The 26,529-nt window shown below is 38.3% G+C and overlaps 1 protein-coding gene across 1 annotated transcript; it reads right to left on the bottom strand.

The window, feature by feature from the left end:
* Positions 1-435: 435 nt before the first annotated feature.
* On the bottom strand, positions 436-22,491 carry jam3b (junctional adhesion molecule 3b). Its single transcript, XM_077741215.1, has 9 exons — positions 22,350-22,491; positions 6,603-6,671; positions 6,405-6,518; positions 6,090-6,242; positions 5,000-5,202; positions 4,026-4,125; positions 3,248-3,377; positions 3,113-3,167; positions 436-2,993 (listed from the first exon to the last, which is right to left on the bottom strand). The coding sequence occupies exons 1-9, from the start codon at positions 22,465-22,467 to the stop codon at positions 2,958-2,960; spliced, it is 978 nt and encodes a 325-aa protein (XP_077597341.1). The 5' UTR covers positions 22,468-22,491; the 3' UTR covers positions 436-2,957.
* Positions 22,492-26,529: the final 4,038 nt, after the last annotated feature.

Genomic DNA, 26,529 nt, shown 5'->3' with positions numbered 1-26,529 from the left:
GTTATCTTATCAAAAATATACATTTTAATAAAAATATGTAATTTATTGGGTTGCATGTCAAACGATGGTGGAATTCTGCTGTAAAGGCAATAATCATTTTTTATCCCATTAGGCACATGGCATGAAATCAATTCGTGTACTTATAAGTATAAGTTATAGTTTAGAGAAGAGGTACCAGTACAGTACCATCTTGTAGCGATGGTTGAATAAAGTCCACTTTGCAACATGGATGTAATTACAAAATCTCACCGTTAGAGGTCCAACTTGAGCAGCAAGTGTATGAGATAAGGGTCCAATATTATATATCTCATGGAGCCGAGTTAATTCATATATATTCCCTCAAATCTAGGTAGTTTGTGCATGTGGTTTCATCATTACAATAAAATAACTTCAATAAGAAGACATGCACACACACATGAAGAAAAAATCAATCAATTAATATTAGAAGTGAGTTTTAATAATCACAATTGAGTGGTTCCAGCATGGATAAATACCCAAAAGCAAGCCCTCAAAGTAGGTGCGTTTGAATGACAGAATTTTTTCATGGCATAAGGTGAATACTAAAGACAGTGCTCTATGACAGCTCAGTTTAGATTGCCCTTGAATAAAGTTAAAAAAAATAAAACAAAATAAAAAACACACCAGCATTGCCACGGTTTGTCGTCTCAAGCTGACATAACTTGTGGTTTTCCAAGAGCAACATTGCAGCAACAAAGGGTTTTATAAACCAAAATAGGTCAATAATAATAATCTTTTTCCTAACAGTGTCCTTACCAAAACTATTCCCCACTGTTTAGGCACTACAGTAATAGATTTCTATTTTAGCATATCTAGTGTAATCTAAGGAGAAAATATATATATAGTATATACAAGTATGCAGATATGTAAAGATGACAAGTAGGTATTGGTGGTTATATCATTCCTCTCAAACGCCATGCTTGAGGATGAATGAATGAAAAACATCAAACCTCAGGCAGACTGATGGAGAAGTGGGCGAGAATGGGATCTAGTTTAATGGCAGAAGGCACTTGGGAGGAATGAAATTTGTATAAATGAAAGGGGGTGTTTGCGTGACTCCTTTATCTCAGCTTGGATCCATTCGTGATCTCATTTTGGTGAGCGTGTTGACGCCTAATTAGTGTGGTTGGGTGCATCATTTCTACCATGAATGATATTAAGTACCCCCCCCCCCCCCCCCACACACACACAAGGGCAAGATGATGATAAAGAATGTATCCAATTTACACGTGTCAATGTATGACAAGAAAAATTACTGAATTAAAAAAAAGTGATTTGCTCAGCTGTTCCACGAACAGTCACATGGAACACTGTGGGGGACACGGTGTCACATTTTGCCGAGCTGCCAACATCCTACGTATGCAATGGTTTAATGTTACCTTTTTATCCGTCTTACATGTGGGAAGAGTTTCATGTCACCTTTTAATAGAATCCGTTTTTTTTTCACCATCTTAAAAGGAATCAAACAATAAAAGTACTTATATGTACAATCTCTAACAATGTTAACCTTCCAGAACCCAGAGGAATGAATTAAATATCTAGTTTTCCTACTTGCACATCAATTTATAATTTGTTAAATGAGATCTAGCTTCTAAATTAAAAATAATTCTAAAAATAATAACCATTAAAAAAGTTTCTGATAGTGCTGTAGTGTACCTATAGCAGATTTTGTTAAAACATCTGACAAGTTACTCCAACTGTTGGAAAATAAACTATTCGGCCACCAGTTTCATCAATTAATTTGAATTATTATTAAAAAAAATATATTATTAACATGACCCAAAACTAAAGGCCAGATTACTCACCTCTACTTGAATGTAGAGTTAAAAAAATACATTGTAATGACCCTTAATGACCTTTCCATTGTATTTGTCCATAAGATGCAGTACCTTTAGTTATGAAAGGGAGCAGTTAAATGACCCATCCCCTAACAGGCTATTAAATATTTCCAATTTACAGCAAACTAAAATATTGCAGCATGTTTTGCAAGAAAGCAAGAGCTCTGGAAGGCTAACTCAAGCACCCTGCCAAATTGCTATTGTAATGTTGTAATACTGAAACGCACGGTATGAATAACAGCAACAGGACAGTCCGATTCAATATATACAGTACAATATGAACATTGAGCAAAGAAGGACACTTTAAAATGAAGAAAACGCAGCACTGATTTGCGTACAATGTTTCACAGCATTCGACTGGCACTCTTCAAAACCTCTTTCTAAGACTCAAACAAAACACTGAGCTTGTTTTTTTTTTTTTTTTTTTTCCTTTTCGTGGTCATACGACAAAACCCGGGCTATCCCAGCGTAGAGAATTCAACATCCCATAACGCCGATCATGAACCTAAAAAGTCTGCTTTGGTTAGTCGTTTTTTCCTTCTAAAGGTCTAAATGCTTACAGATTGATGCAAAGTGGTTAAAATAAAAATAAGTGAGCCCACAACAAAATAATAATTACAACAACAACAACAACAAAAACAGTTAGTATTTTACAAATATTTTAAAAAAGTAAACCTCTATCTATAGGCATTTAAAATATATCCCATCAAAAATAGTTTGACAAATTTCAACAGTAGAAAAAAAAACATAATACAAATGACAAACATTTTGAAGTGTCATGTACGTAGAAATGTGTTATGTTGAAGGTGATAAACCAGGTAATATTTCTTCATGTGGATTTTCTACATGTTTGTTGGAGCAATCCAATCAAACAGCGGTCCTTGTGTAATGTATATGAGAAGAGTTTAAAAATAAAAATGGTTCTCCTATGAGTCCTTGTCACCTTTGGCAAATTTGATAAAAAGATGTACTTATATTTCAGTCAACGCCGAGAGCTCAGAGCACCTTCGGCAGTTCCGCCATGAGATGGCTACCATGGCAGCCACGCGAGTCACTTGCTTCACTTGGCACTTTGCCCATCGTTCTTTTCCCGCGCCGTGTTCAGATCACGAATGATGATTTATGTCGGAAGTCTCCCTAACGAGAGCGGAAGGCGGAAAAGACAATATTTAAAAAAAAGTCTCGCTCATATAAAAGAGCATTTGAAGCACCTCTACATGGGGCGTAATGGAAAATGAATGATTAAATATACGCACCTCATCCTCAGTCCTGACATAATCTACCCCATCTCCTTTCGCTGGAACCTTATAGCTACAAGACAAATAGCATCTGGAGATGAATACACGCATGCAAATGTGTTGTCATTGTGAGAAGATGGGCTGATGACTTACTTGTTCCCAGCTTGGTTTTGACTGGCGAAATAACCTCGTTTATAAGCGCAGCAGATTCCAGCTGATATGCATATGAGTACTACGATCACTACTACTACTCCCATTATAATCCCGACGACGTCAATATCATCTGTGGGGAGGTAAACACATGGTTATGCAACAATGATAATTGCTTTGGAAAGGCAATCAAAGTCATTACAAAACTAAGAACATGTTCATTAAATGTTCTAATTGGAAATGGTTTAATAGCTTTCAGTCTTAACCAAGGGAGAAAAATATTGTATGTAAAAAGGTAAAGATTCAAATAATATAATTATGAGTAATCACTATGACCAAATGGACCAAAACAAGGTGCAACACAACACTGCTATCTTTTGGATAACTTGAGTAACTATGTAACAGGCCGAAAAGACAACAATCGGAAACTAAGTGATATCCATCAGTGGCATAAAAATAACATAAAGGTCACTTTAACGATTTTATTTGAAATTCATTTCAATTTGTCCATTAGGGCCATGGGATAAATATCTGATTTTATGGGGCACTCAGACATATTTAATATATTCTATTTGTTTGTGTTTTTCTTGTAGATCTAACAACAATTACATTTGCACAGGATTACATTTGTGTTTTATAATTTAGTGAAGTTTGAAAGGTCGGACATAAAATGTCCTCCAATTTTGGAATGACTGACACACAGTATGTTGTATTGGACAGTATGAGAAGTTATCAACTCTGGTAAATGTTTATTGAAAAGCAATGTAGATGCAGCACTTACAGACTTCCATCTTCTGCGCCGCACACTCAGCGTAACCTGCATCGTTTTTTGCTCGGCAGAAGTACTCCCCAGCATCTTCTTTTCTGACTGAGATAAACTTCTGCATGGGATTATAAAAAAAAGTAAAAACTTAGTCTTTTGTTTTTGTAAATACTGATATTACTTGTCAAATTAAATTCATTAAATAATCACTGATCAGGGGTGATATGGCTTGAGTGAGAAAACATTTTGGTAAACTGTAGTTTGCATGTCATTGTGATGTCCTATTTGCTTTCAGGCTCACTTTTGCCCCCATATACCATTAAAGTGCAAACTAATTGAGAAGCATTCAAACTTTAAACCCTGGGAGTCGATTTTACACCCACATTTTAACAGTACTGACATTGTAAATACGAAATGTCAATGTTTCAAAATATGGTGGTTACCTCTACTTCCCATCCAACACAACAAAATTCACTAATCAGAATTTAGTGTACGAATCTGAGCTCTAATAGGAGTATTTTACAAGAATTTGGTCCACTATATCCATTTAACAGTGACTACAGTGCAGGTTGTCTTTCCACCCACCGGCCAAGCAATAAAAAATGGGATCGAAATAGCCGTCATATTGTGGTGGCGCAGGTGGCACAGTTATAACATCTCAACTTCATTGGTTTGTAGCCGCTACTTGAGAATGCAGTCTAAACTTGCTGTGGCTTTCTTTCCACACAAAGGAAGAGGCTGCATTACAGCGTGGCATTTCACATCCTAGAGGCTTTCAGGGGAGCCTCGTATACTTGCTCGTCCTGAGCAGAGTTCTCAAAGTCCGTTGAGGAATGTGTCAGCGAGGACAGCAGATTCCCCACGTGGCTGGAACCCTCCTACGCCATCAACTGTCCACCCGAAATATCTACCGGGCGTACAGCCACCCGTCCCTGCCCCGCCCTCCTGCCATATGCATACCCTTGTTCTCACACACGCCCATGCATACTCACCAGAATTCCGCTTTCCGAGTTGAGGGTGTATGAAGAGTTGAAGAACTTGATGCTATTCTTTGGGTCGTCGGGAAGTTCTTCTCTGTTTTTGAACCACTGGTACTGAGACTTGGGGAAGCCCTCTTCTTCCAAACAACTCAGTTCGGCTGATTTTCCAAAAGGCACCGATTTGGGGACGTTGCATTTTGGGACAACTGGCTTCACTGTGGTGTCATAAAAAAAAAAAAGTGTATATTAAAACAACACTAAAAACATTAGATGAAATGCCTGTTATGCTCTATAACTGGATCATCTGAACAAAATGCTTAGGTTAGGAACGTTTTGGACAGAGAGAGAGCCAAAAACAATTCATATTTTATTCCTCAGAATTTACAGTTAAAATGTTTGCATTTCTTTGTCGTCATCACACCACTTCTAAAGTGTCTGAATTTTATTGATAACATTATTATGCTATGGCTAATCAATGAGATTATGCATGCAATAGAGTCATGAAGTAAAATATATAATTAGCGGTGATGGACTAGGTCTCAATGGCGCTCCTATTGGTGTGTGAGGGACTCGCCTCTCTTACCCGCTGCTTCCGTTTTTTTTTTTTTTACCTCACACAGCCATATGTAGCCATTAAAAAGCCGCATGTGGCCCCCGAGCCATACGTTACCAAGCTTTAATGCAATAACTTTGTGGTATGTGCTTGTCGTTAAAGGTTGAGACTGGAACATGATTTTTGAGCCTTGCCAAAATACGCCACCGAAACATGTGGCACTTGCTTTCTTTAGCGCTGCGATTCGGAGTAGATGCAGTTTCAGAGCTTTCCCCTTTTAGCCCAGAACATGCCTTTGCAGCTGGCTAGGTCTAGTCTGGTCACAACACATCCTGGCATGTATGCCAAAAGCTTGCAGTGACCTACAACGCGGTGTCATCTTACGGCAACCAAAGTGCCAAATTAACAGGCAAGTTCTCCCTTTTAAGGGCAAAATAATCCGGAATTTATTATTAGCCGGAATTCAGAACAACCATATATTGCTCAGAGTCTCTGTCCTTTAAACCCAGAAGGGACAAAATTGAAAACTAGTCGTTCAGCGTGCTGTACCTCGCACAACAAGGTCAATCACAATCTCGTCAAAAGACTTCTGGTCGTCGGCAGCTGTGACCTCACAGCGATATTTTGCCGTGTCCAACCGGGTGGCGTTGGTTATCACTAACGTGGACGGTTCTCGAATCGCCGCTCGGTTCTCCAAGTCACCTACACAATGGAAAGCATCCAGATGAGTAAACTGTGGGGTCCGTGTACCTTTTGGCAATTGCCTTTTTTCCTTTACGTAAAAAAAAAAAACCTAAACAAATGGCCAAAAGGTACACATTCTGTGAAATTATTGTCTTTGTCTACGATTATTATTTTTTTTACCTGAAACTTTGTTGTTAAAGTATACATAGCTTGGCCCTTCTTCTTTAATTTTTTTCCACTCAATCCTGGGGTTGTTGGTGGAAATCGAGTCGATCAAGCATGACAATTCAATTTCTACAAAGTAGACAAAAGACTCAATGTCATAGCCAACAGGTAACATCAGACCATTCCTTTTCAATTCCTTTTCCAAGTACTTACTGTCAAACTCATCGGTCCATGGCGAGTTATTGTCTGTCCTCAGCACGACTCCCAACGCGCCAAAGTAGCCTGCAAACCAGAAACCAGGCAATTCAAAATAAGAATTTCCGCCGCATTAATTTTCGTGATAGTAACGATCTCACGCTAATTTGCACAATACCAGCCGACATAGGCCGATGTTCCCTGTTCATTTTAGGGCTATCCTTCGGGACACTGGAGCATATGCTCATCAGAAATATCACAAACTCCCCCGGATGAGATAAATGTCAATCCCAGTGTCAATCAGTGACGTGATGTCACGTTTCTGTGGCTCTTTGGCCTCGTTTTGTTTTTGTTCATCTTCCATTTTTAGTGGTGTTGGTTGAACTATTGTCTATGTGTGTTAAGCGTGGGGGAGTTGTTTCCATGCCGTGGATAATTGTGCATGGAGGCATGTGCTCTTTCAGGGCAAGCTCACCACGCCAGTAGTTCAACTGACTGCCGAGCCCTGTTTTTTTTTTTTTTTGCTTTCCCCTTCTTCGTGAGCCTCATGCTATTGCCTACGCAGGCCTGCCGGTTGAAAAATACTGGCCTGGCTAGGAAGTGCCAACTGAGTCATCCTGACAGTTTTTAGTCCACATAAAAATTCATGAAAAACCCCAAAGAGAACACTCAAAAATTATGGCACTTTCAAGGTTGATACTGCTAATTTATCGGATTAATAAGAGATTGAATTTAAGAATTATGTTTGGGAAAGTGAAGACCGACCTGGAATCAAACCATCGATCATAGAACTGTGAGGCGGAAAATCTAAGGTGATTAGCCTACAGTAATTTTGGAGATCATGACATGACGACAGCTTGTGTAGGACAAACAGCAGCAACATTAAAAAGTAGGCCACACTTGTACAAAACAACAGAGTCACTTTGGGATTATCATTATAATTAGAAGAGTCTGAACCCCCTTTCATCTTGTTATATAACTTCAAGGCCTTGGTTATTTTGTTTGGTGTACTTTTTTAGTTTTGCAACTTTCTGTTTTCACTTTAAAATAAATTCCAATCAAAGCATTGTAGATGCCCAGTAATACTGAAAATATATTGTTTTCTGAATATAATATACAGTGTTCCCTCGCTTATCGCGGTTAATGGGGACCACCCGCGATAAGTGAATTTCCGCGAAGTAGGGATTCCCCTTCAAAAATGCTTAATTTGAAATTAATTAAAAAATATATATATATATATATTTTGTTATTTTTTTATTTTTTTGTTTTAAATTTTTTTGAACATTTTTTTACCCCCCTGTATACGATACACTATATATAATACGGGTAGAGAGAGTGAAATTCATGTTATAACAAAAAAACCTGAAAAATATGTTGTTTCAATGTAATATTTGTATTTTTTTTCTTTTCCAAAAAAAATCTGCGAAGCTCTGAGTCCGCCATAGCTGAACCGCGAAGTAGTGAGGGAACACTGTAGTGATTTATTCATTTTATGTGCCATTAGAATTGATGACAGTTGCAACGGTTATGGACTCTACCAGCTAACGAGGTACCACCTGAATTCCACATTAATCTTCATCGCACCTGGAAAATTAAAAATTATTCCAGCATGAGTCTACATTATTTTGTTATTTTTCAAAGAAAAAGGAATGCATATGATTTGATTTCCACCCCAAACTATGTGACAGGCTTTATACAAGTAGGAAAGAGTGTGAAAAATTCATCATTTAGTTTTCATATTTGGACTAAAAAGTATAGTCAGGTGACCGACCCTCTGACCTCAACCCTAATTCGGTGGGTATTAGAACAGATTAGGTGCCTTCGTGAGAGCGCTACCATAGAAACAGCTGTCCAGGAAAACGCATGCGATCCATCCACTAAAAAAACCCATATTTTAGGCTTCTACATGTGAGGTTGTTATTTTGCATATACAGGTAATTTCCCAAATCTTTTTGATCTCCATATTCAGTGATTCAAAGGAGACGTTACTCTCTTGATCATAAGATGTGGCTTGTGTTTACCCAAATATCTTAATGCGGATATTTTCAGGTAAAATTACCAGTGGATCTGCTAAGGCTTTAATGACGTGTATCGTCCTCATTACTTTTAGTCGTGATTTACAGAGCACAGTAGGGGAGTAGGTTGAAGGTAGGGAGGAAAACTTTCTAATTATAGACAACATGACTCAGTATTTATAGTTCTTCGGGAAAGCAAGATAAATTGACAGATCCAAGACAGACAATCGCTGACGCAGCCGGGATTAGAGGACTCCCACGAAACTTGATGAAGGCTAAAAATGTTCTGACACTTTGTTTTACGGGTGAGGTGTTGCTCATCGTGCGAGTGTGTGTGACGCACACTTCTCTTGTCATAACTGGGGTTATTCTTAACATCCTTATTATTCAGACTAACCATGCCAAAACTAGATGAAGCGGGCCTTGCATGGAACCTCCTCTTATTGATCCCACTTAGTCACGGAATGTACGTCAATTGAAACATTGAAAAAGTGTCCCGTTATTTTCACTAGTTTTCTTTGGATTGAATAGAAAGCAGGCAGATAAACTGGTAGTAATGCCTTTTACAGCCAAATTTAATTATCAGTCTTGACCACAAGGGTCTTTATTGACCTATATAGATATATATATCTATATATATATATTTGTGATTACTATCATTTCTGTGATTTACCAGGCAACACGTGTCTGCTTTTTTTTTTTTTAATCTTTCTTCCTGACCCCATCCCTGGCAAAGCATTTTCTTTCTACTAATCTTCTTGTTTAATTTCTTTCTAAACTCCCCTTCCCTGCAGTTTTTACATCAGTGAATAATACAATGAGCTGAGCTTCTTGATTCCTGCACCGGGTAATAATTCCCTCTTTGTTTTGTTACTCCCTGTGGGAAAAGACACAGTAGTTCACTTCAGCGTTATACGATGAATCCAGAGAGGTGAGGTTGGTATCATAAATAGAAAGGTTCAATTAAGCAACCTAGTGATATTCCCAGGGAAGCTTGCATGCAAAGACGATTCCCACGCCCTCGCTGAAGCATGAACATCAAAGAAGACACACACACTTTCACTGACATCAACCAGTTGCTGTTTTCCAACTCCCCATAAAGAGCACACTGCTCATCTACAATCAAATGAGCTGCTGTCATGACCAAATATGGAGCAGTTTGGGATTTTATGTTTTAATCCACGATATTATTCATCCGGCCGAGTACAGTCCGTTCAATAAACGTACACAGAAGATTAATTTTCTCTACTAGTCTCGCAACAACAAACAAATAAACACTAGGAAAAGAAAAGAAAAAAACACTGTCCATTCCAAATGGACATTACTGCTGTTCTCTGACAACCCTCTGTCGGAATAAGCATTCACATAACCAAGGTTGTGTCCTCCCACCGATATATTTTCGAACAGTTTATACAAAATGACAACATGAGATATAGCACGTATCTAAAAATGCCTGACCTTGTTTGAGGTTATCAAAGTGCAGCAGAGGTTTTACCACCTTTTAACATGAGAGGTAAAGAGAGCATGTGCCTTCAGCGACACGTTGCTCGCCATGTGCAAGAACACTGTGTATCCCGCAGCGCATGTCCTGTATAAATGATATTTATTAAGTGCTACTAATTCTGGCAACAACAAAAAAATCAACAACTTTATGAACCAAAGACACAGACACATTTTTTTGGTTATATTCTGTTCAACACAGTTTTCATTTGAACCTTTTCTTTGTCAAATGTGCTGTTAGTAACTCAATGCAACCTTGTCAACCTGCTGGTTTGCTCTTGTATTATTTTTAGTCCAAAATATTGAAGCGACATTAACCGTTGACAAGTGTTTTCTTCATTTAAATAAAATATTTACTAGAGTCACTGCTTATAAATATTTCATGTCAACACCATTATGCTGTATGTAAGCATTCCTAAATTAACAGAAGTGGCCACCAACTCTTGTTATTATTTTTTCTAATAAAGATGCACTTCTTCAACTGCAAATATATTTCACTATGGGTTTGGAAAAAATGTCTTTATTCTTTTGGGTTTCTATTTACTATACTTGACTGACTACTAGACTACTAATAAACTTACCTTTTATATTCTTAAAGCCAGAAGAGCACTCTGAAATTACAGATCCAAATTCAGCAGCCAAATTCAAACCTCTGTGACCTTTGGCCCTTTCTCTTCTCATCATATCACCTACTCTGGAAATTTGATTTAAATAGGTTAATCCATTATCGAGTTAATAGGAAGTTCCTTTTCTGCCCTCTACGCTCTTTGACCTTTAACCTTATTCCGGGATTCTGTTTCAAATGACGAACATGTTGATTTATTTTCGATTTATTTTTAACACAATTATAGACCAATAGAGAGGCATACTGTTATACAGAACCAAATACATAAGCTCTACCTTCTGTAGGTTTGAAAACAGGACACTTTTTGGCAGGGCATACATGACTGCTCATTTTATAGCGCACAAAAGGTGAAAGCAGGCCTCAAGCAAATGCATGACCAAAGCGCGAATGAGGCTAGGACAAAACAGTTTGGCGGCAACGTTAACGGCGTTAACAGTTACATCGCTGTCAGCACTTCAACAGTAAGTGCCAGTGCTCATTTTGCAGTACTGACCCTAAAAAACATGAAAAGCCAAATTGGATCCAAAGCAAATGATTTCATCTTAATGCTGAGAGTCTTTATAAAATATGAGCAAAGGGAATTGGTTGAAATTTCCTGAAATGATTTCTAAATTAGACAGGCATTGAGTGGTTAGTGCTTTGGCCTCACAGTCCTGGGGTCGTGGGTTTGAGCCTAGATGACTCCTCACAGTGTGGAGTTTGCATGTTCTCCCGGGCCTTACGTGGGTTTTCTTTGGGTACTCTGGTTTCATCCCACATTCTAAAAATACGCATGCTAACTGGGTTACACATTCTATGACCTATGATCTGGTGTCCTTTTTTCTCCTTGTGTCCTGTGATTGGTTAGTCACCCATTCAGGGTATACTCCGCCTACTGCCTGTAGTTGGCTGGGATAGGCCTCAGCACCCCCTGCGACCCTGCTGAGAACAAGCGGTTCAGAAAAGGAATGAATGTATTCAGATGCCTCATTAATACATAATTAAAACATGTATACACACACTTGGAAACTGTCAGAAAGTGTAAACTACAGCATTCCAAGGACTGCGGCCACCAGTGGGTGACATGATAGGATCCCACCTGTTCAAAAATCAAGTGGGGCAACGCCCTGCCTCCATTTAAATAGCAAGAGTATGACACGACAGACTGATTCATTCATGAAATCATGTGAAGAATCCTGGTGCATTAGTTAATCAGATCCTGGATCATGTAGAGAAACAGCAGCGTGTCACATGCTCTCATCCCAAAAACAGAAGGACCAATGGAGACCTTTGTTTTGTGACAGTTCTAGACTACAGAAGTGAATAAACACTTGATTAAACACAAAACTTGCTAAGACTGCGACAGTCCAAACTAAGATCACTTTCCAGTTTCTTTAGGCTTATTCATACCAGGAAAGTCCATTGATTGTTGTGACTCAGAATTTCTTAACCAACCTCATCCAATCATGGTGTCTAATCACTTAGAAAAGATGATGCCCTAAAACACATTCAACACAAGTGTTGCCCTCACATTAAAACTGCCTATGCGTGGGAACATTGCCTTATCGTTAATATTTCAACATCGGCAACACCATTTTTTTCTATTTTAGTCCTGCCTCTCCAAGCTCTGTTATGATTGCTAATAAGCATAACTAAAGAACTCCTATGATGGCAGGTCAGCTCTAAATTTAGACCATCAGCATCAGTGTGAGCCTCTGCAGGCTGTTAATTGGAGTCTGCGCGAAGGACAAAGTTTCCAGCCTTTCCGACAAATTTATCGATGAAATAAATAGCTGATGAAGTTGAACCCAATTCTGATGCTTGCAGGAGAGACAGCGAAAGCCTTGTCAAAACACATTCGGGCACCAGGCCAAAAGGGCAAGCGGGCCTCCCCTGGCGCAGCAATTCAGTTATGCGAACAATTTGACGTGCCACACATGTTGGGTGTCCACATGAATCGAAGACCACCACGCCATCAGATAGAGGAAGCTCTCTCTCTCTCCTATAGACTGGTTTGAGGGGTAAGATAGTTATTGAACTCACAGCAATAGTTTCTCAGGCTATGTTTAATTCGTGACTGCTATGGTAAAAATTGGTACTCAATCGCACCACCTCAGTGCCAGAATTAGCTCCTCGCCACCACACTGCACAGATGGCCTCCCTCGCGCTCATTACAAATGCTTCACATTCTAGTCCGGGCTGCCTGACCCCTTTCTTAATCCTCATTAGGAAAGCAATTTCCAAGCAGGCCTTTTTTCAGCATGATAAAAACACATTTGTGTGAATGCGGCATTGTGTTATGGGAAATATGGCATCACTTCCAAGTTTTGCTCATTGCTCTGACATAAAACTTGTGTCAGATTATAGATCATGTTTTGCTACTAAGATTCTATTAGCACAAATATTGCTGTGTGCAGTTTTTTTTTTGTTTTTAAGTTTCTCAATAACAAATATTTTCTTTCCTAAAGTGCTTTGAAAGCCTGGTGGGCCACCAGAGCTCTACTGTCAGGACAAAATAGGAGGAAGAGAAAAAAATATTATATATTATAAATTGAAATTATTATTTTTAAAATTGCATTAATTCATGAAAGTCCATTTGTGGAGTGGTTCATCCACTGGCGTCACAGTTCTAGGGTCAAGTGTTCGAACCTAGGTAGATCTTCACTGTGTGTACTTTGCATGCTGCCCGACAGTTGCCTGGAATAGGCTCCAGCACCCTTCCATGACCCTTGTTAGAATAATTGGTACAGAAAATAAATGAATATACATTTAGTGGGTGCACTTGATCTACTTTATATTCCAGTCCATAACCATAAAGACCAAAAAGCCAAAACTATGCATATCAGTTAATTGCTATTATTTGCACTTTGAAATGTCCATAGTAGAACCACTGACTGATTGTGGACAGCTACCATGAGCTAACGCCCAACTGATCACGAGACAAAACATGCACAAAATGTTGATTTAGCAGGTATAAAATGCTTAATCTGCCTCACTTCCTGCATGGTTCACTGACACCCGTGAGGGGTAATCTGAAAGGCCACTCTTTTTGTTCCACAGCCAATAGGCACACAACAACTTTTCACAAAAGTGTGCTGACTTTTAATTCTCTTTTCATTCGTTGTGCATTCTGACTCCATTAGATTCTCAGCTCCTTGATTTAGGTCGCTTGGAAAGAGAACTTATGTACTAGAATTGCATTCAAACATTTAAAACTGCCAAATGTCAAAGATAAACATAACACACTACATCAATCACAGTACAAGTACACTTCTCCACGAGAAACAGTCAATTTTATCCAAAAACATAAAGGAGACAAATAACCAATCACTCCTAGAAAGTGGCAATTTACAGCAACTTCACAGAGTGAGGACCCACCTAAAATCAAACCCTCGACCACAGAACTGTGAGTCCAACTTGCCAGCCACTCGCCCACCCGGGCCACCTCAAAAGCATATTCTAAATGCTAATTTGTTTATATTCCCATGGATGCAACCTATTATTATCTAATTGCACATAATGACAATTTCTGTAAAAAGTGACCAGACCTAACCAATTGTTTATAATTAACTTTAATCATACTCAGTGCCACTTGAAAACAGGGTTGGAATACTCCAACATTCCAATGAAATAAACTTAATTGTTAAAGAAACAACTGGGCTGTGTAGTTTCAAAATGCAGACGGTCCCCTCAAACAACAAATGTGCATACAAAGATTTAAATAGTAAATAGTTTGTGAAGGCTTGCTGAGTTGGGGAATCGGGAATGTAACTTTAACAACAGCTGGGAAAGGAAACCATCTGAGGCTTCCAGTGATGCACACCCACCCCCTTCCCCAAAACCCACGCTCCCCAAAGCCGTGCTTCTATCACCTGCTCCGAGCGGAATCTTTGTAGGTTTCCTTGGGACACACAAGACAAGAGCATTGGTCAACCAAACTGCCATAGAATGCCATTGGTCCATTTTCCAGCTGCAAGTGCAATGTCGTGTCCTTTCACTGTTATGTATGTAAACTCAACGAGCAAATTGTTGTGGTGAGCAATTGACATGTCAACCATGTGACAGCTGACAACCATAGCCAATTGAATTCAATCCATTTTAGGTGGACAAATTTGAAGACTCCTTTTACAGAGAATTGTCATACAAAGAAGAAATAAGACCCGTTTTCTTCTTAAATATTGGGTCTTGATTTAGTTCTTTGTGTCACATTATATACGATGCCACATAAAAGTTGATATGGCGAAACAATGAGTTAATGATTGAGAATTGAATATCCTCAGTTGGACTGTGATGGGCCATTCAGGACTATTATGACAGTATGGAATTCTTTGAGTATGTGCTCAACATGCCTAACCCAAAAAGCTATGACTAACACTAAATGTAAAAATATGTTCTCAATTTTTTTTTGCAGGCCAACCATTTGTTTGGATCCCAGAAGATCGTGACAGCTCCTCCTACTCAAAGGATAAAACCACACTCTACTAAAGCAAGTTATTCACAGGTGTAGAAACAAATGATATGCTTTTTTTTCTAGAGATAAAACAGTTTGGTTGGTTAGTTTCGCACGAGTAAACCTTAGGGAGCAAAAGGCGAGATTGCGGGGGTGGTCCTGAAATCATTTCAAATACCAATGTGGCCTGTATGGTCATTCATTAATTCAATTTGACGTTGTATCCCTATATTATGAATATTTGAGGTGATGGGAGGTCCATGATAATAATCTGTTGTGATAAATAGGGTTCTCAGAGGAATCGTTGGTCTCCCTTCTGTAGACCAATTTTTAAAGTCCTATATTTACACTTTGCTAATGACCGTGGAATTCATGTTGATGTCTCAATGTCTTGTGAGAGGAAATGGCATACTGGATAACATGGTCATTTGGACAATTACTCCAAATTACAGGATATGAAGTGTATTCTTTGGAATTGATTTGCAACAACGACAATTATAACACGAAAAAATAGAAAAATGACATCAATTCAGAGTTGCCTTCACTTTTCCTGTCTTTTTGGTCAAGTTTTGGTTGGGGTCTAGTTTATTACAGCGATGACACGTGCTAAACTGATGAACGCAGGCCAGGGAAACCCACCCAAATAGCTTCGCTTTTCACTTTTGGTTTCTATGACAGAAAGCAAGCAAACCCACATGCAAAGCCCCGCATTCTATTAGAGCTCAGACAGAGGCCAGCCACCATGCTACAAACGCATCGCCTATGTCTGGCATCCTGACAACTATTTCAGGCACTTACTTACCCCAAAGTATGCGCTCACACTCACACACACACACACACACACACACACACACACACACACACACACACACACACACACACACACCCACAAAGTGGCATGTGAGCTTCTACTCATGCGTGAGATCCAGCACAGCCTAAAAGGCACCCACACCATTCAAAGTGCAGGTGATGTTTCCTGACAGAATTAGGAAAGTCCTTAAGAATTTATTTCTGTTTAATTCAACAAGTCTGTGAATGGAACATTAGTTTTTCCCAGAACTTACAATAATATATGTGCCAATGAAAAAAACTGTTTGAGGGGTAAATGATAAAAAGTACTCATTCAACCCTTAAATCACTATCATATCATTTTCAGACCTGGTTTTTGTTAAAAGTTATTATTTATGCATGTACATTTCTTTTTTTAATCATTATCTGAGAGCCCTATTTGACTTTGTGTATTTAAGATAGAAAAAAATGGGAGTCTAGTCTGGATGCCTCCAAAAATGCATTGAGAGATATTTGTTGTGACTCAAAACCCAAAATAAGTCCAGACTGAGGAGCCTTAAATGTCAAAACATGTTATTTTTTAACTCTCTAGTTCAATAAAAGCAAAAACCAAATATCAGTCACAGCCCTCCCCAGTCTGTCCTTCACTCTTTAAAACTCCCAGAGTTATATAAACCTATGGTTTGGTTGCTCACTCCTTCCATCATATGTGATCATTGCTCAACAGTGCATCTTTTAGCACAAACAGAAGCTGGCATCTGGTTTCCATGACGTAGAAAATACTGTCAAACACATTTGGAAATCCAATGAGGTTGTAAATCTGAGCAAAATTCAAACTATTGGCATCAATTCTGCTCTGCTCGGCCGCGCCATGACACAGACATTTGTACTCTGGAATAATTAGATAAACTCAAATTAATTTGAGATGTTACTACAATAAAATACGGTTAGACTTATCATGGCTCTTGGACACAGACTCGCTCACGGACACACGTATCCACGAATATCTGCATCTCTAATAAGTGATTTAAATGTGATTTGCGCATCATGCCTTACCCCAAGCACTGAACTAGACTGTCATTGCCAAGTGTGGATGTACTGAGTCATTCATTTGTGCAATGAAGTCAGCGATGATGCTTTGAACATAGAATTTATGCCTCCAAGGATTTTTCTGGCAATGCTGGTATCAAATAAATTATAGATGTATCAACGAATCCTGAATATAAATAAAGAAAACCATCCTAAATAAACAAATACAATGTTTAGCTTGATTATATTGCAAAATATCCATTGATTCCAAATTAATTAATCTGGGGAAAAAATAATTTGTATGGTACAAGGTGTTTTATTATTCATAATCAAAGATAATTACAAACACATGAGTCTATTAAAGTGTTAATGCAATGTTTTTCCTTTCAATGTTATTCATTATTATTATCATGATTTAATTTTAAGTGTTTAGTTGTAAAGGGCCCGCTTGTATTTAATATATTGCCTGATTTTTAATACTCTATACACTATTTGACTTGTTGGCAGGCCTAACACTGATTTTAATTTATTGACATAATATCATGGCCTCTGAGAGTAAAAGCACTATAGAAAATTAATGAATATACAAAAAAAATACGCTTGTGGAAAGTCTTTCTCCAGAAGAATTAACAAAAGATTCCTGTTCCAGGTGGACCCAGAGGTTAGGAATAAACATAGTACAAACACCTGAGCTTGTCAGAGGTCAGCTTTGTAGCTATTTCTAGACAGTAAATGCCCTTTTCTTTACAGCCTAGTGAACTAAAGATGACTCCTGAGCATTGTATGGTTATGACTGCGTCAGTGTGAAAGACTGTGGGACAACACTAGCTAATGTCAGTTCAGTTTGTGGCCTGAGCATTCTTGTTAATGAGACAGCTAATGAGTTTATTAACTTACAACATCCCAATGTTTTATCAATGGTGGCCTCATTTGACCTATCGATGTATTTGGTAAACACGAGCGGAATAACTTCCCTCCAAAGACCACATGGACTCAGTTATGTATCAGCAAATGGGAAGCCATGTTTGCACTGGGGAATCTTTCAAATTGTCCTATTGCTCATGTGGCCTACATATCGATAGTGGCCTACATATCAATCGATTATGCTCAATAAAAAAATTTAAAAAAAAGGAAAAATGAAAAAAGAAGCCCGGTTGGATTTTAGGAAGGGCAATGAGTCCAACTCCTTATCTTAATAAAAGCCATTTTAATCTTGGTTTTGTCATAACCAATGATATTGATAGTTATTTTTATTTTGTTGTTTATGGCTTTGGACTCATTGCGCTGCTTGAAATTGGAAACAAGAACCTTCTTGTGCCACTTGTGGAACAGGAATGATTACCCGAGGATGACTGACGCCTTGAAATATATCAGATTATTTTACAAATACTGAGCCAAACAAGATATCGCCTTAGTACATTAACAATGATAATGTAACTCTTCAATTTTAAAGTTAGTAAAAACTCAGCAACAAAGATGTAATAGCTTAATTTTCAAATTCTGTTATTCAAAGATGAAAAAACTTCAAATAAAACTATTTCTTTTCAACATTACTTGATGTACGCAATGGGAATTAAATACCATGACAACATTGAAAATGAAAACTATGATAACATTTTCTGGTGTACCCAATGGGAATTAAATACTATGATCAACACTATTCAGTCCAGTTCAAACTGATTTTTGCCACAGAACATTCACCATAACACCATCACGATTTTCCAATGCCTTCTTCATCTGGTTATGCGTTCTCCAAAACTCCGCCTCTTTTTTCCTATGGAAGCGAGATCATCAACAGGCCTCCCTTTTATCTTTCAGGCAAACAGGTGGCTAAGTTGGTTGCAGATAATGAAGGAGGTTTTCAGGCTCCATGTGTTTTCTATTTGGAATGTTGCATTTGCTTACATGGACAGTCAGGTTTGGGAGGAACGCTGTAGATATTTTGGGTGACGGCTGCCTGCGCCACTGCTTGAAAACACCTCCACCCACTCCTGCTCAGCTGTTTCATGCAATTCCAGAGTAAGCAGCGACATGACACATTCACATTAGACTGCGTCAGGGCCACAACGGAACAAAATTTCAAACGGACCGATTGACGCCATCAGTCGCCAATCGATAAACAACTTTAAGAAAATTTGGGAAAACCATGCTCTGAAACGAGAAGTCCCCCAAAGTCATTCGTTTCTCGCTTTGACATCTGAGCCGAGAGCAAAACGTTGATATTTCAACTCCGTCTCCCTCTCAGAGCTTTCTGATGTGAACAACTCTGGACTTCTAGCACACAAGTACACAACACCGAGGGAGTTCTTGCTGTTTGTCTGCTTGTCTTGTCAATTTACACGATTGAAGTCAAATGTCAAAGTCTATGCCCATAGCTGGCAGTACGTGCCATTCAGAGTGTTCTCCAAACATTTGCTCACAAGCTTTGGGTGGGTCAGGAAACATCTGACAACAGCTCCTAAGGGAAAGACTATCAGCAGTTATCTTGGTGTATATTGACTCCAATCTCGCCAGAAGGCTGCACCCTACGCGCCCAACAATGAGAGAAGCATTGACCCCAGCTTCTAATTCCAACAATTGCTGTCAGACTGTGCTAGATAGCAGCATCCTGACAAGAAACCCCCCTTATGTGTAAGTTTGAGAGCATTCAGAGCCTGGGTGAGGGTTTATTTCAAAGTATATACATATTTATATATAGATCAGTAAAGTACATCAAAACAACCAACCAGTAAATTACTTTTTAAATACCTTATCGCTACGATAGTGATGACTCCAACTGGAAGTAGCTCTTAACTGGGAGCGAAAACAAAGATAAAGAGGAGTCATGCATGCAGCAATTGTCTGGGAATGCTCAAATGCTACTGTTTAAGAGTTTAGTTAAATTTGGAAATTCATAGATCAAACTGTTTTTAAACAATATATGTTGATATTTAAAGGGTTGGAGTCAAATTTGAAATATTTCGTTCAAGATTTGCATTTGGATCAACACTGATCCCCTTTATGTATGTTCAGGGCTCCCATATATTTTTGTTTCAATATTTGGCAAGGATACTTACAGCATTATTTCTTTGAAATAACAGCAATGGAATGGCTTCGATGAAGCCAACAATGTAAAATGTCAATGCATTCCATTAGGTCAGATTGGAAAGTCTGCACTTAAAATAACAATGGCTTGTGTTTTCGGCTCCGTTGACAGATGACTAGGATGATATTTCCAGCTATGTTCGGTCACGTTGGCTTTAGCCTTCACTTGGAATAGCTGAGCTTATATATTACATTAGAAAAGATAGCAGTCCATACAATGTGATTGCCAATTACAAAGGGAAACCAAAAAGCACTATGAAAACAGCAACACACTAATATAGAAGACGAATGGGTATCCTGCAAGGGTCAGACAACATTTTGATCAAGTGCACCACAGAAAATAATAATAAAAACATCAAGAACAGCCAATACATTCCTTTTTAGATTATTTGAGCCGTCACGGGACACTTCTCTGTCTCTTGAAGTAAAAGAAAGGCCAGCAAAAGTCTAATCAGTGTGGCTCCAAAAATTAGTTGTATTACCATGACCAATCAGTGCCTATTAGTATTTTTGAATACCAGCCTTTATCCAGCTTCAATCAATCCAGATTTACGCTGATTCTCAAGACGCAAGCAGTTCTGGCTCTGAGCCAGTCGACCACATGGCTAAGCCCCTGTCCGAGGAAGACAAAAGAAATTCTTAATTCTTCACCAGCTCAGTGCTCCCTCTGAAAATGTCAATTGTGTTCCTGCCATGCTGGGTCACTGATTTGCAAGGGGGAAACACGATTAAAAGTACTGACTAACACCCCTCAGTCTTAAATAATGACAGTGTATACTGTAAATAGTAGAAAATCAAAACTTTAAAAGGGTCCACTGGAACTAACATTTAAACATCAATACACATGATCTATCTCTGGAGGTTCTCATGTCTGTACTTGGCTATTTTAGTCACACTCACGATTCCAAACCCGGGTCCAAAGGTAACAGGGAGAGATACAAAAAGTTTCAAACCATATCTGTGGGGTTTAAAAAGGAAACTTTAAGAATTGTTGCCCTGAGGACAGAGAAGCTAAAAGTAAAAACATATGCAGGGAACTTATTAAATTGGACTCAAAGACAAAAGCTCCCTTTGACCAGACACACCTCAGCAACAAGTTGCTCGTGTTACAATGAGTCATTGCATCCATGAGTCTATCCATTTTTTTACAATGATGTTTTCTTCCAAGATGGTTGATGACCTTATGGTGCAAACAAACTTATCATCTGCTCCTATCCATTTGTCCATCAATACATGGCGGGCGGCCCAGCGGCTTAGTCGTTAGCACCTCGGCCTCACAGTAGGGGTCCTGGGTTCAAATCCAGGTCGGTCCACCTGTATGGAGTTTGCATGTTCCCCTCGGGTCTGCGTGGGTTTTCTCTGGGTACTCCGGTTTCTTCCCACATTCCAAAAAAGTGCATGGTAGTCTGATTTGACACTCTAAATTGCCCCTAGGTATGAGTTTGTGCATGAATGGTTGCTTGTCTCCCTGTGCCCTGCGATTTGACTTATTGTATTTGAAGTGTTAAAATGACTAAAAAAAGAGCCCTTATTTTCATAAATACTGACTTTTAAATAGAGTATGGATTTCGATGAATAATATTTGAAATTAAGAATAGTTTCTGTCCAAAGGAGGCCAGATTTAGTGCTTGCCTACGCGCGTGTGATGTGTTTGCTCATCGCTCGCCTCCACAGGTGTGTGTATTGTTATAAAATGGTAATAACATGGTCAGTCCAGGCAGGAGGAAGGGCCAGAAATGGGGGTCGAGGACAGTGGTCTGACTCCTCCCGCGGACCAGGCTGCATTATTCAGCCGGCAGGAAAAACCGTTATCTCGCATCAGTACTTCGAACATCCCCGCAGCCACGCTAAATAGTTAACAGTCATGTTTATTTAATTCACGGGCACCGATGCGTCTTTTACAAGTTAAAAGACAAACTTTATTGAAAAAAAGTAAGCAAAAATCTATCATTGAGCGCTCAAAATCTGATGACAGCGCGGAATTACTAACGCGGAATAAACATAGTAAATAAGGCAAACTGGCCAAAGCTGATTTGAACCACTTCAAACGCTTTCTTCCTATTCTGATCGTAAAACAGTCACCGATCATTGTGATATAATAAAAGGAAAACAGATCAGTGTTCTGAAAAGAGCCATCTGCTTAGTTTTTTGTTCCTTTTTGACGGACCTTACTTTTAAAACGGGGCTCTATTTTACGCTCCCCGCTGAAATCTATTCACATGAAAACAGAAGTAAAAGTAAAGTCCACTTAACTGTGGAAAATAGAAGGCTACGGTGTGGATTTTAGTACTTACAGTGAGTTGAGAGGAGAGTCATGAACCAAGCTAGACGTGCGCTCGCCATCTTGGAGTCGATGCAATAGTCGCTCTGTCCGTCGGTACATGCGCAAAGTAGCCTAAACAGATTTGGCATGGGATTGACAACAGAGAAAGAGAGCGGCACAGATACTAGAGGGGAGGGGGAGTGAGAGGGGGAGAGAGGGGGGGGGGGGTGACGAGGGGGAGGGGGGTTCTGAGAGAGGGAGAGAGAGAGAGAGAGAGAGAGAGAGAGAGAGAGAGAGAGAGAGAGAGAGAGAGAGAGAGAGAGAGAGAGAGAGAGAGAGATGGGGTAGGGAGAGAGAAAGAGAGAGAGAGAGACAGAGAGAGAGAGCAAGAGAGAGAGAGAGAGGGGAGGGAGAAAAAGAGATGGAGAGAGAGAGGGGAGAGAGGGAGAGGGGGGAGAGCGAGAGGGAGGGAGAGAGAGAAAGAGGGAGGCTGAGAGTGAGAGAGGGAGAGAGAGAGAGGGAGAATGGGGGCGGGATTCTATTAGGTATCCATAGCTACCGAAAGCATCAGGCACGTTGTGTTGAATTTATTGCGGCTTTTGTTTTGCTTTCCCATTGTGGATTTGTGCGGACGTTGAGGCTTGAAGTTGTACCAGAAAGTCAGTCACAAGACCCAAGTGGGGATAAAAAAAAAAAAGCCAAGTGGAAGAACTCAGGACATGACTGTCCCCCGACTCAAGCAACTTTCTGTCATTTACCCAAGGAAACATAACTCAGCGGGATGCAAATGCAAGTCAGAGTGTATTTATGTATTCTTTTGGAGTTTTACTGTGTCTAAAAATCACTTTCCTTCCTCTTGTTGAGGGCAAATAAAATGTGTGCCATGGAGTAGACGTATACAAGTAAAAATACTGCATGTGTGAGTCTCAAATTATTTTCAAGGATTGTAGGGCAGCGTTAGAGATGCGATTACTCTTTGTTGAGCTTTAATCTATTTTATCAGTTTGCAGTCATCGCTTGCTTGTGCACGGTTGAATTTCCTCAATGGCTTCAGACTAAGCACTCCTGTAAAATTGTGGCCATAATATGTCAGAAATGGGTGTCATTTCACAAGCTGAGGTTTAAATAATGACACTTAAAACATTTATTTTAATCGATGTATTGATAGATTCAAAACGGATACGTTTACTTATTGGATGAAATGAGCATTTATTTATACGATATGCATTTGTTATATTTGTTATATTTAGTATAGCTTGAATTGTTGATGTTAGGAATGTGTTTATACGCGAGACATTGGTGGATCAACCAGCCAGATGGCACGAGGCGATGACATCCTCCCAATGGACGTGAAATTCCAGCCTTGCCGGTCGCTACTGTCATTCCAAGATAATCCTTCATCAACATCAAAACAGCTCAGATTTACCTGGTACTGCACTTTAACAGCCTCCTTTTTAAAATAGGCATTTTTTTAAAAATATCAACTAATACAAAGAATATTTATTGGACGTAAAAATTCATTTTTCGTGCAGGAAAAAACGCCAAACACCAATGTAACACTAACTAATTATACACGTATATATACATCTTTTTAAAATTATAAAAGGTTATACAGCTTTATACCAAGAAATTAGACAATCAAGAAAAATATTTAATGCATTATCCCAATGCTGTTCTGCAATATTTTGTTTACATACGTCAGGTAAAAGTACTACAGCACCATAAATAAAAGTACCACTGTTTGACCACTCCTTGTCAACATCTGTCCTTAGGAATATTTTACATGTCTTACGACAAGATGTATTAAAGCTTTCCAACCTCACTGATTTCATGGGGAAAAACAGATAAGGAGATTATTTGTATACTGGATACAGATTAGTCGAGAACACTGATGATTTGTCCATACGGTTTGTTATAAATCCCTCAATGCAACGAGATGTCATTTATGTCATCCATAAATACGCATTTGGTGAGAAATTATAGGAAACAGTTTGTATACAGTTTGTATTCGTATGGAGGAAGATTTTCTATTTAGAGGCATTCGTAAGCATTTAAAAAGCCTTTGTAAATAAATTCCCTATTTTTTTTAAGATTACAGATTCCACAAATAATCTAGTTTTAGTATATTTTAGCAACATAAAAAAAAAACATCGCAATTTTACCCTAAACGAGTAGAGCTCTATTTTGAGTGTATAGTTGAGTGAATAGGTACACAATGAGACATTTACCCTGCCAGTAACATAGCGGCACATGTACTTTATGCAGTTCACTTATTTCCATGGAACAATGTTGTGTCCCAAGAGCATAGACAGATACAACAAAGCTAAATTATGCACCAAATGCATCAAGCTTTCGACTTTGGAAGGTTGATGGAGAAAAACAATTGGTCTGTCTTTCTCTCTCGCACACACACACATGACTACACTACCACTTATTTTCATTGTGTTCCTTGTGTCTTTTAAATAATAGAAGTGACTTGAGATGTATTGAATTTTCAGATTTACTTCCAGCACTGAGAACAGAAAAATAGCAGTTGGCCGTAGGCCTAAAATACGCTTGGAATTTTTTTCCTATTTTTTCAAACCTTTGTATTTTGTGGCATTCGAATCATGAGAAATACAGATTCAGATGGCCCCTTTTTGTCCATTAGTTTTCATATTTTGAAATGATTTCTCACAAAAAAAAGACATCCTCACTTTATATATCATCTAATTTTATTATACCCTTCCACCTACTATTTGTGCGATATTACAATTCGTTTAGGCCCAGACGGCTGGTAGTGGTTCAGAAAATGAATGGATGAATAAAATAATGAAGTTTTTTCAAAATATAGTTCAACAGGTTATCTTGTTTCTCTTATTCAGTTTAAAGAGCAAAAAAAAAATGAAATATGACAGTTGGCCTGACTTTTCCAATACTTTTCCGTGGGACTCGACGCGAGAGCTTGAGGGAGGCCAGCCACCGGAAACAATGTGAACTGTGGCACAGTGGTGTCCTCATTACAGCAAAATCATGGCATGTGTGCCACCAGAGCACACATGAATGAAGCCTGATGCTGCACTCTCTCCTCAGGCAAGCCATTTGTCATTTGTCTGACACCAGCGTACATATGACTTTACCACTTGTAATTATACCTGCAGTAATGGAACACCTTGAAATATTGTGAGTAGGCCCACAATAAATAAGAATGCGCAACTTGGCAAATACGGGATGGGATGGAGCCACTGCCAATTGTACAGGTTAATGAAATGCTTCATCAGTTCTTAGTTCATTTTAGATGATAAAAAATGCAATGTTAGAATACATCTATCTATGTATACATCCATGTGTATGTATGTATATATATATATATATATATATATATATATATATATATATATATATATATATATATATATATATATATATATATATATATATATATATATATATATATATATATATATATATATATATATATATATATATATATATATATATATATATATATATATATATATATATATATATATATATATATATATATATATATATATATATATATATATATACACATATATATATATATGCATTTATATATGTGTATGTATATGTATATATATTGTATGTGTACTATTCACATCCTCTTGCTACTTTGACAATGAAATTTCACAATTACGGGATGAACAAAGTTATCTAATCTAATCCAATCTAATCATGAAAAGTCTGAGCGATCATTGCTCTATTATTGGGCAAACCAACAAAATCAGCTAGAGCTAAAAGTTTTTTTTTACTCTTACTATATATTATTTATGTCTTGCATTTTACAAAGGGACGACCAAAGTTAAGACTTATTTCACGCAAAATTCTCCACACTTAAGCCTTGTTTCTTGCCCCGAAGACTCTCTTAAAGTTATTCTATAAATAAATAAATGCCAAAGACATTATTAACAGTGAAAAGTATTCTTTTCATTTTGTTGCAAATCTCATTTATGGTTATGGTGCGACTTATGAAAGCAACTGGAATAAAAGCAAAGTAAAGAAAGGATTGAGAAGAAAATAAATAGGTCACACAGTATGTCACAAGCAATCATTTCTCATGCTTAGCATATCTGTCATAGAAGGATCAAGAACTATGTGAGTGAATTTATGTAGTATTGAAGCATTTATACGACGATCACCCGGACTACGAAGAGGGACGACCTTGTGGCATTTAAGAAAAAGAAAAAAAA

The sequence above is a fragment of the Stigmatopora nigra genome, chromosome 19, assembly GCF_051989575.1.
Source record: "Stigmatopora nigra isolate UIUO_SnigA chromosome 19, RoL_Snig_1.1, whole genome shotgun sequence".
NCBI lineage: Eukaryota > Metazoa > Chordata > Actinopteri > Syngnathiformes > Syngnathidae > Stigmatopora > Stigmatopora nigra.
This window is presented reverse-complemented; position numbering and strand designations above follow the sequence as displayed.